General features: G+C 43.8%; 1 protein-coding gene across 1 annotated transcript in view; it reads right to left on the bottom strand.

The window, feature by feature from the left end:
- LOC134457241 (phosphoinositide 3-kinase regulatory subunit 6) overlaps positions 1 to 18,968 on the bottom strand; it is a 34,055-nt gene extending 15,087 nt beyond the window's left edge. The window contains exons 1-8 of the mRNA XM_063209143.1: positions 18,839 to 18,968; positions 16,972 to 17,063; positions 16,410 to 16,478; positions 13,311 to 13,443; positions 12,753 to 12,822; positions 11,019 to 11,208; positions 5,212 to 5,383; positions 3,673 to 3,759 (exon numbers count right to left, since the gene is read on the bottom strand). Coding sequence (XP_063065213.1) covers positions 3,673 to 3,759; positions 5,212 to 5,383; positions 11,019 to 11,208; positions 12,753 to 12,822; positions 13,311 to 13,443; positions 16,410 to 16,478; positions 16,972 to 17,063; positions 18,839 to 18,968 — 943 coding nt within the window. The remainder of the gene's footprint in view (positions 1 to 3,672; positions 3,760 to 5,211; positions 5,384 to 11,018; positions 11,209 to 12,752; positions 12,823 to 13,310; positions 13,444 to 16,409; positions 16,479 to 16,971; positions 17,064 to 18,838) is intronic.
- Between the last annotated feature and the right edge of the window lie 277 nt (positions 18,969 to 19,245).

Below are 19,245 nucleotides of genomic sequence, written 5' to 3'. Positions count from 1 at the left end.
CAGCACCTTGGATCAAATGGCACCCGAAATTGATAATTGGAGTAATGCGCTCGATTTAGAGTTGATCGCCAACCAGATAAGTTATTTGACTTATTTCACCCCTATGTTGAACTGTTTCTGTAATGTGAAAGCCAGAAGCTAGCATAGATGGCCTAATTATGGATCGGATTGGGCTACATCTAAGCAATCCATATCATAGGGATTTGTTGTCAAATGCTTGGGCTATTATTTCGGGAGTCATCGGGAAAAAACTATTTAGCAAATGTCCGACTTCTGCATGTGTGCAAAGAGTTGTGTTCAGTCTGTGTGAAAAACGTGGATTCGAACGGCATTGATTGCCGGTGTCGTAGTGGTTTCGGAGCAGAGGCGTCTGTCTTGACGTGCAGGAGATGTGTGTCAGAGCTAACTTGCACCAAAATTGTGATTAAAAACCAACTCATCCCTTTTTCAAACTCGTCACATTATGGAAGAAGCGCAACCCTTCAATCAAAAACCTCAATATCTCCGATTAGTAGCTTGAATTCCATGGATTACCCACTTTCGCGTTTAGCGTGGGTTTTATCGGCAATAACAAGCTCGTAGAGACACACAGTTTTCCCTACTAAGAGGCAGGTCTCCACTTTCAAACGAGTCATTAATATTTCAGTGGCCCTATCACATAATAAGCTGTGAGTCTACAAAAAAACGTAAAAAAGGGCTTAGAACGCTGGTATTCTACGACATAATTCCGTGAGCACCGCCGGTATTCAATGTGTTAAAAAGACACCGCACACTGCTTACTGTTCTTTTTCTTACTTTATTTTTTCCGGAGCGAACATGCGTTTCACCCAGTACATCATAAGGTTTGTTCTTTGCCAACCCCCATTACCCAGGTGTACAAATAAAGTGGCACATGATCACATGATTCCTTGCTACCAATCTTGTGCATAGTCTCAACTAACCCCATCCCCACAGGTGCGTAAAGAAGGTAAAACATGATCAGTCCATGCAGGTTAGGGAGTCTTCTTTGTCCAAAGAGAAGAGGCATGCCATCACAACAATGTTTTTTCCACATCAATGTCCCCATGCAAAGGCTATATACAAAGATAACATAATTCCATCAGTTACCATCGCGCCGAAGAAAAAGAACAGTAAGCAGTGTGCGCTGTCTTTTGAATTTTGTTTGACGGAAACATTACTTGCAATATTATACAATAACAGCAGAAGGACAAAAGGTCAGGGGCTTGCTGCACACCAGACTGCAGAGTTGGAGCTCACAAACTTGTCCGACTTTCATTGATTTACAGTATGTTGATTGTCCATTTATGTCTGTTGATAACTGTTGATTTATATACACTGTATTATGGGTGTCAAAAAGGAGGAAGCAAATTGAATTAAGTGAAAGCAAGAATCAAACAGTATGCAATGATGGGCTGATGTACTCAATAACAATAACAGAGCAGAACTGGGGCTTGCAGCACACCAAGCTAGAGCACAAAAACTAGCTAATGGTTCTTAGGATCTGGATGTGCCTAGTACTTCCGAGGGACACCTTATCCGTTAAGGGTAAAAGGTAATTTTATGCACAAGAGAAAATGTGTACTATTCTCTTTATGTCCTAGATAATCATCGACATTCAATGAAAAAAGATACAATTTAAAATGCTGCAAAGTCTGCATTCTCAGAATAGAGGATGCTTAACCTGTTATTGTCCTTTGTCACTGTCATTAGTATTGGGCTGTTGGTGCAAGTTTTTTGTGTGTTAGTACTGTGTTGTCTGTAAGCTTTTGCTACTTTTGCCTGCAACCAAATCTACCTTCGGGTACAAATAAAGTTACCTTACCTTACCTTACCTTAAGACACAGCGACAGCGTAACAGTATGAATTTGCAGTTACCAGAATGGCAATGACCAAGTCGTTATGCATTACTAGTCCCTGTGTTATGTCATAGTATTGTAGCACTATGGCACTTGAGTTTTTAATGACTATCCCAGCGTGCCACTGGAGGTATACGGCGTGCATTAAGGGGATACTTGACAGGGTTGCGGACAAAATTAGAAAAAAAGGAAATGGGAGCAGGAGAGTGAAGACAAGGCAAAGTGCAAGACGCGATGAAAAAATATATAGAAAGGGGAACAGAAATTAGCATGCACAAGGGATCTTCTAGTCTAAATGCCATGACAACAGATCAATAAGGTCCAATTGAAATTCTAATGAGGCGTGTACATCCAATTTATTCAATTTGCCCTTTAGACGCATTAATAAACATGCATTTCTTAATTTCTTAATCCATTAATTTTAACCTAAGCCCTTTTCAGGAAAAGTTGTCCTCTGCTTATTAAAAACTTAATATCTCAGCCTCCGAAGCACATACAAACATGAAATGAGTTGCATTTAAAAGCTAGAACCATTATTGTGTACTAGAATGTGTTAATTCAGCTCTGCCATACCCACATTTTCAATAAAACAGCTAAAATCTCAAGAACCTGAATGCAGTGTATATGTCGCTCCAGGACACAATGGGTTAATCCTGTTTTGTTGTGATATTTGTGGGGGTGGTGGGGTGGTGTTTTTCTATTGCCTATGCCTATTCTCTTTTCTTTATCAGACACTTTTTTGCTCAAGGCTACAGAGGAAAAATAAAAAGAAACACAATATTATTAACTGCTCACAGCCTGCAAATCAATAAACCAATAAGTTACATAAGCCTTTGTGTAATAACACTGGCCAATGTCTGCCTGGGCTACTTAATGAAGAAAATGACCTTTGGTAATATGGAGTTTATGGATATACTAATACTAATATGGATATTAGTAATTACTGAGTAATAGGTATACATGAGACGACAATCTCACAGTAATATCCATGATGACCAGAGCACACTGCTCTGTTGTGGTCAGTGTTGCCAGATTGGACTGTTTCCCGCCCAATTGGGCTGGTTAGGATGGCGGACTGCGGGTAAAAATGGCATTTTGCAGGAAAACAAGGCGCAATTTCGCCCATAGAAATCAATAGAATTGGGCGGGATTTAGTGCTTCCAGGCGGGTTTTGAGCATTTTTTGGGCTGGAAATCATCAGCCTCATCTGGCAACCCTGGTCGAGGTAAGTGCACTGATCATCAAAACAACACCCAGCTCAGACAGTATCTGAGGCCCCAGTGGGTCACTATTGACATGTAGGCTTAGTCATGTAGGCCTATTTGACAGTTTGGCCTAAAATCCAGATTTCAGAACATCATTTGGCCATTCATCACCATAACACACCCAGCTAAAACCAGCTGAAACTCCGGGAGGTCATGGCGGCTGACAGAGAGGATGAAGGGTCACAGGAAATGAAACAATAATGGATGGCATGCTTAGCACAAACCCACACAGCTATTTCAACATCAACTAATTTTAATGGTGAACATACTGTAACTGGCAAGCTAGTGAGACAAAAAAAAGAAATCTGGGCTCTTATAGTTCACTGGTAAACATTTTATCTGACCCTGACTCATTCACTACACAAATTGCTGAATGCGACAGTTATGCCTGATGTCAGCTTGTCAGGTCAGAATGAGAGCTCATTTTGTGTGCCATACATCACAACACACCTAACTAAGCCTGAACCCCTCAGGGAGGTCATGGCAGCTGACAGAGAGGATGAAAGGCAAACAGGAAACAATAATGGCTGACATGCTTAGCAAAAACTCACACAGCTCTTCCTCCTCGCTCCAAATGTGGAAGCTCATCTCCGGATTGGGAAGTGAGACCTCACACGGCGGGCCGGGGGACAATGGGTCTAAAAACAAGAAGAGAGAGACATTTTTAAAAAAAGGACCCCCCAAAACTGTCACAATGACACCAAAACAAACCTGGCAGAGTCCGAACATCCTGTGTCACTGAGACAGCTGTTAAACAAACAGGCAGCGGGAAAGCAGATGAACCGGTTGGGAGTGGATTCTGGCTCATATTTTAGTTTGTCTAAAGATTCTCATTCATCCAGGTCAAATTAATCAAATGGGTTTAGTTGAAGACAAGAGGGCTTCTTTTTGGGGACTTGAAGATGTTTCATCTGTTCACTAGGACATTTCTTCAGTTCTTATTTTGATGTGGCAATCAAAATTCATATTATCTGTCTCCGGAGCGAGAACCTGTCGGCCATCAACTCTTCAAATGACAAGGACCATGTCAAAGTCTAAATTGGCCACCATTGCTGTGGCCCCGCTACAATGATTGGGAGTGGAGTGTGTGGGTAATCTTTAAGGGATTGTCAATGTTACGAAAAAGAAAAAAAGGTTGTGGGATATCTTAAATGAAGGAATACGGTAAATTCCAATGAATTTTGTACAACTGTGGGCTGTGTGGTGGGTCATCTTCTATAGGGGCAGTTGCTCTTACAAAACAGAAAAAAAAATTGTGATGCAACAATGCTAAAACCAAAAGTTCATAGGGAGTGGATAGTCGAGACATATTTATTCGTGGTCGTGACATATTTAGAGGAAATTTCGATCGTATGATCCCCCCCAAATTGTGTGATATTTTAATGGAGGGAATACACTCCAAAGGATGTCATCTTTTAGAAGGACTGTCAATCTTGCAAAACGGGAAAAAGTTTTGTGTGATGCAATTGGTGCGATAGGCCAAAAAAACGTGACAAAATGTGCTTATTTCCTAAATAAGTTATTGAGTCACACATTTCACAACGATTGCCCTGACTCAGGAGTTTATAAGATTCATCTGTTTTATAAGGCAGTTTCCACTGAGTCATCCCTCTCTTTTCCCTCCTTCCCCTTTCACCGTCCTTGGTCAACAGTGCTCAGAATCTCCAACACTTCTACCAGAGATTCTTTAAGTATATAGAGATATGCCAACATAATAGGTTTCTATGGGCACCTAACGTGACCAGGTTCCGGTCTGCCTAAAGGGGCGTGTCATAATGCTCCTAGCATTGAATAGAACAGTCCTTAGGTCTGCCTAAAGGGGGATTTCCCCCCCAATAATAGAACCCGGAAACAATGGGCCAATGGAACCTCTCTCTCTCTACTCTCTCTGCTTCTACTTCCACTAGTATTACTAGTCACACACACACATACTGTACAAACACACACACCCCTTGCACCTATAAATAGTCCTCCATCGATCCAGAATATCCAACACTACTACAATTATTACTACTTCTACTACACACACAGATATAAACACACACACCGCTTGCACATATAGTATATTCCTGCATCCCTCCCTCCTCTACCTTGTTCAGCGGTGGTGAGTATCTCCTTGTGCAGCTGCTGTAGTCTGTCGGTCAGGGCGTGGCTCCTCTTCCCCCGGCCACCACCTCCTCCTCCCGCCTCCCCCCCGGCACTCTGCTCCACCGCCACCAACACCTCCTGGAAGTACTGCTCCACGTCCTGCAACGACTGGCCCTGAAATAACGTGAAGACACACACATGGACACACATACACACACACATGGACACATACATGCATGGACAGATACACCCATGCACACATACACACATACATGCACACACACACGCACACACATACGCACATACACACACACACACAAATGCACGCATACACACACACATACATACACAGAGAACATGATGCAGTGTTAAAAATTGTGGTCCATTTGTGATCAACAGAGGTACACGCACGCACGCGCATGCACGCGCGTGCGCGCACACACACACACACACACACACACACAAATTCAAGAGAGAGAGAGATCAAGAGAGAGAGAAGAGAGAGAGAGAGAGAGAGAGAGAGAGAGAGAGAGAGAGAGAGAGAGAGAGAGAGAGAGAGAGAGATAGATGCAGGGGTATAAATTAAGAATTAATGAATGAGATTTAAAAACAGGCAATGGTTCATCTGGGACCAATAGAAATAGTCATATACTTCATACACGCATACACACACGGACCTCACGCATGCATCAATCATTTTTTGAATGAGATAAAAACAAGTGATGGTCAATTTGGGACCAGCAGAAATAGACACAGACAAGCACGCGCACACACACACGCACACGCACACGCACACGCACACGCACACGCACACGCACACACACACACACACACACACACACACACACACACACACACACACACACACCCAAAGAGTTGGCAGATACAAAGGTATGAATGAAGTCAACAGGTGATGGTCCATCTGCGACCAGGGGAAACTACAACCAGCTGCAACCAAAACCCACAGCTGGGCATCCTGTTGATAAGCGTCCCTGTCAAGACGATTAGACTCACAGACAAGCAGTCACACAGCTGCTACAGTGACACCAAGTAAGGGCTTTTTATACCTTTATTTTTGACAGGACAGTGGAGGAGAGACAGAAAATGAGTGGGGAGAGAGACACGGGGAAGGATCGGCAAATGACCCGCCAACTAAGGGGACTGTTGAGTTTTATGAGTAGTGAGACACTACTCATACTACTAATAGTGAGACACTACTCATACTCATAACTTTATCCAGGTGATTGATGTCAATGGGTATTTAAACAGGGTGTTTTATGTGTTTGCAATGTCTGATGAAGAGCATGCTGCCCGAAACGTCACATTAAAATAGAGCAATGGGAGCTTGGTGTCGCGGTCCTTTCTTTCAGTTTTCATGGTATTTTTGCTGGTCCTGCACCCAATCTTTTTTAGACGGATGTGCGTGTTTTTCTCTTTTTGACTAGTGAGACACTACTGGCCGAATAGGTGTTGCTGTGTGACTGCCAAACACGTACTTGGTCAGGGGCTGAGCTATGGAGGAGTGGGCAAGCCAGGCATTTGCCCCTGGGCCCAGGGCCCTGCTGTATTGGTGGCGGTGGTTCTGTATTGGCCGGATTAACGCACTGGTTAGATATGACTGCAGCCCAGGGGCTCTCACCTACCTACAATGACATGAAGGGGGACTAATGGAGTTTGATGTAGTGAAAGACTACTGCCTGCATAAATGTTCCTGTGTGACCACCAAACCCTTATCACTTGCTCATCTCATAGGCTGTGTGTCCTTGCCTACATGTGTTTGCAAATATTTTGTACTTAAGCATACTGTAAAGCAATTTGTGACTGTTTTGTCTACAAAAGGCACTGTAAAAATAATTCTTACTGAATCTTACTTGCATGGTGTTAGCTTGTTTGCTCAACAACAACTAGAATAGTGAGCAATCAGAGACAGATGCATTATCTGGCTACAAAAACATCTTTAAAAATATATATATTTTTATGGGCTTTTTTGCAGATAGGAGAGTGGAGAGTGACAGGAAGTGAATGTGGAGAGAGATGGGGTAGGGTTGGGAAATGACCCCATCCGGATTCGAACCGGGGTCTCCATGGGCATGCAAGCCCAAATGTGGGGGTCTTAGCGCGCTGCGCCACAGTGCCCCCCAAAAACACCTTTTTCAATCCCTGAAATTTACCACTACTCAGTTAACTTTTATTTCAAGAAGACACATGACATGACATACATGTCAGACATGTTACAGAATTCTTCTTAAGAATTGTCACACACACACACTTACGTATGTGTCACTTACTAAGCATAATACTGACCGTAAGCTTCTTGTATAGTGCGTCATTCATACGTTAAGCTCTGCTGTCCACTGTGTAAGAAGTGCTACAACAAGCTCGTGGCTGTGTGTGAAATGTGGTCAATGTGGAATTGCACTTCATCACATTTCCTCACCTTTTTCATGACATGTAACTGAAAGTCTAAATGATGGTGTGAAGAGAAATAAATCATTCATTCATTCATTCATTCATTCATTCATTCACATTATTCCTTAAAGAAAAAAAAAAGACGGCCTAGCCCAGGGATGTCAAACTCAGGCCCGTGGGGCCAAATTTGGCCGCGGAGCCATTTTATTTGGCTCGCGAGATCATTTCAAATGTGCATTACAGTTGGCCCACATACACCAGTAGTATTAAGATTTGAACATGAAAATGCGTATATCACAAGAATATGAGTGGGCCCAGGCCATTGATACAACTCACACTCAAATGAACAGAACAGAACACAACAGAATATGTGCAGGCACATTTGAACTATGATGGGAATCTGTTTAAACATGAGCAATTTGAGTCCATTTTTGTAAAAAAAAAAATACATATTGAGTTTGGACCACGACTTCGCTCCAGATTTTGATTTTGGCCTCAGTCCAATTTGAGTTTGACACCCCTGGCCTAGCATCTCTAGACCCAAATCAAGGTGAGGACAGTAGTGAAATGTGTCTGTCTAGGGGGGGAAAAAGAAGATGCACTGTGGGGGTGCAGTGGCACAGCACGCAAAGACACCATAATGGTGACCAGGGTTCGATTCTGGCCTGGGTCATTTCCTGACCCCATCTTTCTCTCTCTTTTACTTCCTGTCATCTCTTTGCTGTCCTATCAAGGCATAAAAACCCCAAAAAACATTTTAAAACAAGATGATGCACTGTTACCCCTGCACCCCAGTGCCCCTGGGTTAGAAGAACTAGCTAAGGTGAGATAACACTTTCAGACAAAACATTCTCAATTCTGCAGTCAATGCCAAAGAAATGAGTAGTACTGTTTTAGTTTTAAAAATGCAATAGCTTGGTATTTTTTCTGAACACATAAGCTGAAATAGCGAAAGTGGCCCCCACAAAATGTGGGTATGTGTGGTCACTCTAATATAAAGTCGACGAGAAAATCTCAGTTCCTTGAGATGATAAGTACAGCAGGCAGCAGGGCCGCTGACCGCTTTCGGTGGGCTCAGGGCAAAGTCATCAGAAAGGGCCCCAAGCCCAATACATACAATGTAATGGGGAGCCAATTCTGGGCCCCATATCTCCCTGGGACAACATACCCCTTTGTCCCCCCTGTCGGCGGGCCTGGCAGGCAACATAAAAATTAAAAATAGCCAGTAGGCTACACCTAATGCTGTGTCAATTCTGAACTCACAGATACACATCAACAACACTCATGGAGCACCACCCACCTCCTACACACAACCTTCATCATCAACAACACAGACCACAGTTGGGCACCAGAGGAAAGAAATGAGCACGATTTTACAGTAAACTGCGACCACGGCAACCACAAAAACACACACACAAGACACAAGTTATCTCTCGAAAACAACCCGAGTCAGGTCACGTCACGACGCCCACAAAGACAGACCGCATCATCAGATTGAAAGACAGCCCTGACAGAAGAGAACGCAACATGCGTTTCGAAAATGCCATGGCATTTCTTACAGTCAGATAAAGACAAGGTCAATCTCAGCCAGTATGTCATAACCTGATTTAACAAAGCGGTGAGGAAAAAAAATGTATGTCAAAATACAGTAAATGCCAATTCTGTGATTAAGAGTTCATGTAAACCCTAATAGTGTTGAATCGACTCTCCAACTGTTAAATGAACACGGCAGAATGTACTAGTATGTAGGCTACCTAATGTTCTGAAATAGGAATGTACGTAATGTATAATGTCAGAATTGCTCATCATGTTGCATACTGTTCGTATTACTGTGCTAACGTAATACATCTGTGTGTGCTATGAATAGCACTGTACCATGTACTATGTTATTTCAGTCGCATCTGTGGCCTTCAGCGATGCGTTTGAGGCTGTGATCTGTAGCCTACAGTGCAGCAATAAACCGGTTACAGTAAGAATAGATTTCTCAGTATACAGTCGAACCTATACATATACAGAAGATCGACTTTCAGGCATCGCTGTGGGTCTCAGACAGCACAGCAGTTTTTCTCAAGAGCGAGGGTGAAGACACACGAAAGTAACCAGAAGAGACTTGTTTAAACACAGAAGGGACGTATTTAAGCACTGACTCAAAAAATAGAAACAGGCATACGGTATATTAAGACAGATTGCTAATTGCCTCCAGTGGCTTTGCTGTTCCCAAAGCACATACTGTACCGTACAGTGCAGTAATTAGTGAAATAACAATGTCTTTAACATTTTTGCTAACCAAGAATGAGTTGTACCATGACTGATAAACATCCTCTTATGCATGCAACCACAAAAAGGAAACTGAAAAAAATCACTTCTTCACAGTTAGCTGAAGCTTTTTAATCCAAAACAACCCTAAGTATAGGTTGTTGGTTACAGTCAGTGGAACAATGTGGAGATAGGTGCCTTGTGTATCCTCTTTGTGCAGATGGCCCCTGAAAAGACTCAACTACATCATAACAACTATTGCAATGCATATCAACAATTGTTATGACAGAAAACTAACAGATTAAGACTTGCTCATTACAATTATGGTGAAAGTAGTGTTATAACAGAGGCTCTGCGCCAACCGCCAACCAAACTTTAACCCTAGGCCTAATCTTTGATCCAATTGGTAGGGCAGCTCAATGACAGTGGGTAGGCTATATTAACAGGACAGAGGGCACCCGTGAAAGCTCATCCTCAGGGCAATCCTTAGGGCAGTAGCCAGTTCTCTCAACCTCCAACCTCCAACCAAACCCTAACTTTTGATCCAGTGTAGCAGCTCAATGGGCAGGCTTGTATCGGCAGGACAGACGGCACCCTTGATGCTCACCTTTAGGGCCTGGGCGAGTGCATCTCTCAACCGAATGTAGTGCTGCTCAATGGGCAGGCTTGTATCGAAAGGACAGAGGTCTCTGTGACAGCTCACCTTTACAGCAGTACCCTGTTCTCTCAACCTCCAACCCCCAACCAAACCTTAAACATAACTTTTGATCTAGTGTAATGCAGGTCAATGGGCCGGCTCGTATCAACAGGATAGAGGGCCAGTGTTGCCAGACTGGGCAGTTGCCCGCCCAATTGGGCTGCTTAGGATAGTCGTCTGCAGGTAAAAACTGTCAAAAAACGGCCATGGGGCAGGTTTCTAGTTTCATGGCCATAGAAATTAATACAATTTGGTTGAAATTGGGTGGAATTCAGGGCCTCCGGTTTTTGAGCACCGTTTGGGCTCAGACACATCTGGCAACACTGCAGAGCCCTCCACCCTCCCCCCCCCCTTAATCCCCCCTCTTGATCTAGTGTAGTGCAGGTGAATGGGCAGGCTTGTATCGACAGGACAGAGCGTTCCCTCCCCCCCGCCTTGAGAGCTCACCTTCAGGGCGTGGGCGAGAGCGGCTGCCTGGCACCTCTCCTTCCCCAGCGCGGCCTGGAGGCTGTGCTGCACTGCAGAGCGCATGAGGCCCAGGGGGCCCTGGCCACCGCCCTGCTCCGACTCGATGTCCGCACGCAACACCTTGGCCAGGGAGCCGGGCATCACCGCGCGGTCGGCAAACACAAACACCCTGGAGGAGGGAGGAGAGGAGGATGGGACAGGAGGAGGAGGAGGAGGAGGAGACAGGAGCAGGAGGAGGAGGAGGAGGAACAGGAGGAGGAGCAAGAGGAGGAAGTAGAAGGGTGAATGAGGAGGAAGAAGAGGACGACGATGGGACAGGAGGAGGAGGAAGGGGAGGAGGAGAGAAGAGGAAGAAGAGGAGTAGGAGGAAGAAGAGGAGGAGAGAGGAGGATGGGACAGGAGGAGGAGGAAGAGCAGGAGGAGGAGGAGAAAGAGGAGGAAAATGTGAATGAGGAGGAAGAAGAGGAAGAAGAAAAAGAGGAGCAGGAGGAGGAAGAGGAGGAAGAGCAGGAGGAGGAAGGGTGAATGAAGATGAAGAAGAGGAAGAGAAGCAGGAGGAGAGAAGAGGAGGACAAGACAGAGGAGAAAGAAGAGGAAGATAAGGAGGAGGAATATTTGTGATTATTATTGCACACATATTATATTATGTAGGTGTGACATTGCAAGACACTCAGCTGAGACCAGATCCCCAACTATGGATGTCACAGTTTATGGCTTTGTATTGATACCATTTTTAATTAAGGCTAATGAATTCAAAGCAAACTTGAAGACTTGAAGTTATTCCCCTAGTTTATGATCAAACACATGAATGTGCTTTGTTAACACATCTGACTTGACTATATTTGACATCTGCTGAGGCTGTCTGACATAGCCACCGCAGGGCTGAGTCAACCTGTCACAGATGAGCGTGTCAGCAGGCTTGGCCAAGGCCATGAGAGACAGGGATGTTAACCAGTGCCAGGAAAGAGAATGTCAACAGGATGGAGGCATTTGAACTAGGGCTGCACAATATATTGAAAATGTATCGAAATCGCGATAGCCTATCAAGAGTGGCGATACGTGTATTGCGAAAATGGCTAAATTATCGAGAACATGTGAAACATTTCTGTGCAATCCAATCACTTGCTGAATGTCAACAAATGTGCAAGAAGCCCGCCATGACCAATGCCTGCATGCTGTTATCGAGCATCCGATATCGTGCAGTCCTAATTTGAACATCTTTGCATTTCACTCATCTATGATAAGGTTGTGCACGTGTTGCCACGCACGCACAAATACACGCGCATACACACACACACACACCTACACACACACTACACAGTCTCATACACTCATACACAGTCTCGCACAACTGGAAAATAAAGACTAATGGTAAGCAGTGTGTGTGTGTGTGTGTGTGTGTGTGTGTGTGTGTGTGTGTGTGTGTGTGTGTGTGTGTGTGTGTGTGTGTGTGTGTGTGTGTGTGTGTGTGTGTGTGTGTGTGTGAGTGTGCGTGCGTGCGTACAAGCGTGCATCAAATGCATCAAGATGATCAAATTCCTTCCTACAGAGCCTCTCAAGTAACAATCTTAGTAGCAATACAATCTGATTTAATATGCAAGACTAGGTCTAGGTCAATAGAAGCCGTCAATAGATGAGATAGATGAGGCACCGCAGAGACACTGTGGCAGTCAAATTCATAACCTGAATGTGAACGTTGAACACATCACTTACTTTTCCTGAAGAGGATAGATTTCATTCTTTATGCTGTGTTCCGAAACCAGCATTCTTTGGTACAGCACACCTGTTACAGAAGGCAAAATGATCAACTTAAAGCAAAAAGACTATACGTATACTATGAACATCTACAAGATAGTGGGTAATTAACCAGTGCTCTCCCCCATCCTCCTCCATGACTGAGGTACCCTGAGCATGATTACCGCCCCGCCACACTGCTCCTGGGGCGCCATTGGGGGCTGCCCCCTTGTACGGGTGAGGCAGAAATGTAATTTAGTTGTGTGCAGTTTGCAGTGATCACTTGTGTGCTGTGGAGTGCTGTGTCACAATGACAATGGGAGTTGGAGTTTCCCAAATGGGCTTTCACTTCGCTTTCACCATGGCTCAGAGGGCTAAAGTACTGTGCGATTACACTGGGGTCAATTCAGATCATTACCCAATATTTCCCTGTGTCTCTCTCCCACTCATGTCCTGTCAATATCTTCGACTATCCTATCTCAATAAAGATTGAAAAGACCAAAAATAAATACAGTATAATAAAAAGGGCAGGAGTACCTGGGGTGGCCCACTCCATCTTCATCTGTCTGGAGTAGGTCAGGCCCACAGTGCAGTAGGGCTGGGGTAGTGTCAACAGCCTCTTACAGGAGTCATACACCCGCTTATACAGCTCATCGGAAATGTACGTCGTCTGGAGAGAGAGAGAGAGAGAGAGAGAGAGAGAGAGACAGACAGACAGACAGACAGACAGACAGAGACAGACAGAGACACAAAGAGGTGGACAGAGATGGACAGAGAGCATGCACATCCCAGAGAGAGGTAAAGAGAGAGAGAGGGGGCGGGGAGAGAATTAGGCTTATAAACTTGCAGTGGCAATTTCAGCAGACCAATAAAATGCACTCTATGGTGTAACCTGCACAGTGGAAACACTCGGCTGGAACAATGCAGCTAGAGTTTTGTTGCTGAAGGCACGTACACACACACAAACACACATACAGTACAGTACAGTATACATACAGTACATGCGCGCGTGCACACACACACACACACACACACACACACACACACACACACACACACACACACACACACACACACACACACACACACACACACACACACACACACACACACACACACACACACACACACACACACACACACACACACACAATCCTGCCTAACAGTCAGGCTTCGTCAATATGAGACCCACAAATACTTTCCAACTTGACCAGAAGTGCAGTGAAAGTGTAGTGAAAGAAGGGGCTGATGGGAAATGAAAGCCTACAGTACCAGCTCATGTGTGGGTGCGTACAGCAGCACAGCCATAAACAGACAAACATTACTGTTAATGAGGGGTCGGGCTGTCTGGGACAGAGTTCAGCATACGGAGAGTTCAGATGCAAAACCCCCTAACTCCATTTCACAAGACCTGCACTTCTCTATTTTTGGGGTACCCCGTTGTTGGTTTGGTTTACATTCATGTACTTGATAATACATATAAATATTTAAATTACATAAATAAAATAAAAAATATGCAATTTTGATAGATTTGTATTACATAAAAATGAATTATGAAATGTTTCTAAAAAGGCACTTAGGGGGTTTTGCATCTGAACTCTTCATACATGCATTATATCTACACTGTAACAAATAGCTGTTTATTTACGGCAATTCTGCAACAGCATTCTACTGTTTTTCGAAAAAACAGACAACTACTGTGAAAATATTACTTTGAGTCACATATTGAGCATAAACAGTAAGTACTGCACAATAGCAGTATTCGCCGTTGTGGAAAAAACAAGAGATGCACCGGATCCTGATTTTAGGATCCTGCCCGGATACCAGATCCACTGAATAAGATCCTGCCGGATCCGGAACCGGATACCGGATCCTACAAAAGGGTCGAAACATATAGTCTACTCGCACACGTGGGCCCTTTTTATTACGTTGGCGCAAACTATTTTTTAGATTCATTGGCTTATTGCCACACTGCCTGCAATAGCCGCTTCCAAAGGGATTTCACTCCATGCAGTGATTGGGGTTGTGAAAGACTGAAAAGCCTAGGCTAGACATGCACCATACCCTGATTTTTAGGTAACATGCTGGATACCGGATCCACTGCTTAAGATCCTGCCGGACCCGGACCCTGTGAAAAACTCTATTATCCTGACGGATCCGGAACCGGAACCGGATCCGGTGCATCTCTAGAAAATAACAAGTTATTTTAGGCAGCACCATTGAAACCCATTCATCCTCCACTTGTCCATGATCACCATCAAACTTCAATACCACCTGAAGAACTGAAGTCATTCTGACTGGTTAAAGATTATCTGATACTATCAAGCATGATGAAACAATTTCTAAGGAAATGCAGCAAAGTGTGTGTAGCACATGCATTTTGATAGTGATGAAAGTGTGAATGGCTGAAACATTTTAAGAACTTGTAACACTCTTGCAACAAGCAGCCCCATCTAAACCAATCTGCTAATCAGTGCCTGGCATCACCTGAGTAGGGCTGTTATGCCATTATTCAATTACGGGCGTCACCTGCCAAGGGCCTGATGACTCTGGTCACATGGTACTCTTGCACCTGTATATAAATCTGGACTATCAACACTTCAGTTGCTTGCCTGCCTGCTGGCTGGCCTGCATGGCACAGCATAGCACTTGTTTGCCTACAAGCTTGCCTACAAGCTTGCTTACATGCTTGCTTACATGCTTGCACACTTTCCTCTTTGTGAAAACTTGCTGTATGTGGCATCATTTGTGGCATTGTTGCATATAATGTGCCTGCTGCAAATTAGGCATTGCTTTGAGAGCTAGCTTGTAGTGCTGCTTGTTTGCTGTGCTACTTGGTGCAAAATATTTTTTTTAAAGACTGACCAATGCTATATTTATCATTGGCTCATCAAGAGATGCAGTAAAAAGCCCACCTTGCACACTATCATTGTAACATAGCACTGCGTACGCTGAAATTTTATTCATGCCCACACTTTCAAAGGACCACTGCAAACCATTTTCTCAATACAGCATTGCGCCATAGTATCATGCTCAAGGCACTCCAGTCATGGTGAACGATGGGAGGGTGGGGTGGTAACATGGCCAGGGTACCACAGTTATGGAGAATGATGGGTGGGGTGGGAAGTTGCCATGGCCATATTCATGAATACAACTATGACCCAGTATTTGCCTGTCATCACACAGTACAATTCAACTTTTTAACTGAAATGTACTGTTATTTTTCTGTAGAGTACTGTTATTTAACAGTTCAATTGCTGCTGAAAAAATGTTATATACTGTGATACATTAAACAGTAATGAGCTGTATTTGATTTTTGGTGTGAAATAACAGTAGAATTACAGGTAAATATAATTGCCAGTAACTGCCGTTATTTTGCAGGGAAATTTTCTTAGAGTGTACAGTACACTCTGAACTCTGAGTTGAAGTTTCTTCTAATTTTAGAACAGCGTGGAATGATGACACTGGAATGATGACATATCTGCAGATCTTTATATGGTATACCTGACAACATTAATACCTGTATGATGATACAGATTATTTTCTTTGCCATAGTTTCTTTACAGTAATACCTGTATAATAAAGTTTATTTTCTTTGCAGTACCAGTGTGGTTCAAATTATTCTGTCTACTATACCTGTATAATGGCGTAGATTAGGGTGTGAAGCAGTGGGATGATGTGCAGTTTACTGTCCAGCCTTTCTGCCTGGAAGGGAGAAATATTAGTATTAGTATTATTGACTTTTTCCATTTTTATCTACACATTAGGACACATTAGGTATAGGTTAAGTCTATGTTGAATTAACCCATTGATGCCTGATGACTCAAATATGCTATTTGACCTTTGGTGCCTGGAGCGACATATACACTGCATCCAGGCTTTTAGATTTTAGCTGTTTTAATGAAAATGTGGGTCTGTTACAGCTGAATGAACACATTCTAATGCAAGATGATGGTCTTAGGGGTTTGAATGCAACTTATTTCATGTTTTTATGTGCATCAGAGGGTGGGATATTTGGGTTTGTATAGTCTGAGTGCAACTTTCCCAACAAGGGCTTAGGCATTCAGCAGGCGTTTTTTGCAGGTACTTTAGGAATCAATGGGTTAATACTGTATGTTTATCTATTGTGTAGCTTGATCGTGTTTGACTATTTTTCTCTGCTAGGAATGAAACATAATGCACAATGTCGTTGACTAACTTTTTCCAGTTCCTTGACGACCACCGTGACTAAATGCAGGCTGTATTGGGGATTCTTCTGAGCCTTTTTGTGAAGAGTCCATCTCAACATCCCTTCAAAAAAGAAGAAAACATGGCAAAATAGATCATGTCAATTACGCACACACATATGGAAGTATAGCTGCTCCATGAACGCACAAACACATGCACCACGAACACACACACACACACACACGCACGCACGCACGCACGCACGCACGCACACACACACACACACACACACACACAAACACACACACACACACACACACACACACACACACACACACACACACACACACACACACACACTCAACCACTGACCTTCCACCACCCCCCACCACCACCACCACACACACTCACACCCTCCACACCTATTCCCAATAACTCAGCCCAGCCTTTCTTCCCAGGAGAAACCACAATGGACTTTGAAAGCTGTAACTGTAAGTGAGTAATGTGCAATGTTGCTGCACTGGGAACACTGATGATGGGATGAATCAAAATGTTTGTCCCTTGTCTGTCGGTTTTATTTACTTTATTCGGCTTTGCATATTACAGTTTTGATTTTGCATTCAGCTCTTGTGTGCGACTCCTTTCTTCCTTTTCGCTGCACGAGCTGACTCACTCTGAAAGTGACAGAGTGACTCATGTCATCGTCAAAATAGAATCGTGTTGCTGGCCAGGAGCCATGGGGATTTAAGAGGGGCATTTTCATGAGTAGACTACAGAATTAAAAAGGGCAGTGTTCGTTCAACCCTTACAGAACCGATTTAACATCTTCTAGAGTGAATTTGGTCGCGGAGTACTCTCCAAGTGTTTAATTTTTTATCACTTCGTGACTTACTGATAAGAGCAGAACAGCAGAGTGCTGCAGCACGTGTACTGTTATAGTAGTGGTTCACCTTGGCCTACTGAACCGCTCAACCTGCAGGGGTGAGGCACTGGAGGAGGAGCGGTTTCGAGAAGGAAGTAGTAGGTCTTAACAAACCAAACAAAGCGATAGGGCAGACTCCAACGCTAACACTGGAAACTACCCTTTCAAATATATGAAGTGGATCAGTGGTGTGCACAGACATTTAGGCGGGCATGTACTTAATGGGGAGCGGGGTGAGGGGCTATGTGGAACCTCCTATGTGAAACCTAACCAAAGATTCTCTATTCTATACTTTCTGCATTTAAACCGTCTCTGACCTAACTAAGCTATAGGGGCTACATTATATCAGGGCATTATTGTCACATGCTTTTGATCGTGAAGCATTTGTAGATTACCATGTAAACATGGACCACAGTACATTGGGACAACAAAAACGTTCAAAAAATAACTTTCAAATAGGGCACATTTGTTCAGTATTGTGAAGGGACAGGTGCTTCAGCACCACTTTGGCCCTATCTGCGCACACCTATTTACTGGATGAAGGTGTTCATAAAAAAACACAAACCGACGATAAGCCAGACTCCAATACTAACACTGGAAAATGCCGCCACAAAGATCTGCACTGGATTACACACTAACATAAACCAGCAGGGCAGGGAATAACACAAACAAGCGTGGATTACTGGCAAATGCTCTTGGAAAAGACCTTTACTGTTTGACGTTCTGTTTTGGGCCAAGGTTAAAATGTGTGTGTGCGTGTGTGTGTGTGTGTGCATGTGTGTGTGTGTGTGTGTGTGTGTGTGTGTGTGTGTGTGTGTGTGTGTGTGTGTGTGTGTGTGTGTGTGTGTGTGTGCATGTGTGCCTGTCTGCATGTATGTGTTTGTGTTTGTGCGTACAAGTGTGCGTGTGTGCGTGTGTGTATGTGTGTGTGTGTGTGCATATGTTTGTGTGTGCAAGACAAGTGTGTGTGTAGTACCTTTGTTGACCACAGGAGTGGAGTGGCGGCTGTCCAGCTCTCTGAGCACCGACTGCAGGCTGCGAAAGACGTCCGACTCCTGTGGAGCAGTGGAGACGCCAGGGTCTGCAACCAGAGAGGACACATCCATTACTATATTATATTCTCTGCAATGCATTCAGTTTCTTTCCTAAAGCACCTACAAGAATGCCTGCTGAATGCCTAAGCCCTTTTTGGGAAAAGTAGCCCTCAGCCTATGAAAACCTAAATATCTCAGTCTCTGAACCCTGTAAAAACATGAAATAAGTTGCATTTCAATGCTAAGACCCTCATCTTGCATTAGAATGTGGAACAGTGGCGACGCCAGGGTCTGCAACCAGAGGGGACACGTCCATTATTCTATGTACTGCATTCGGTTTCTTTCTATA

The sequence above is a fragment of the Engraulis encrasicolus genome, chromosome 1, assembly GCF_034702125.1.
Source record: "Engraulis encrasicolus isolate BLACKSEA-1 chromosome 1, IST_EnEncr_1.0, whole genome shotgun sequence".
Lineage (NCBI taxonomy): Eukaryota > Metazoa > Chordata > Actinopteri > Clupeiformes > Engraulidae > Engraulis > Engraulis encrasicolus.
This window is presented reverse-complemented; position numbering and strand designations above follow the sequence as displayed.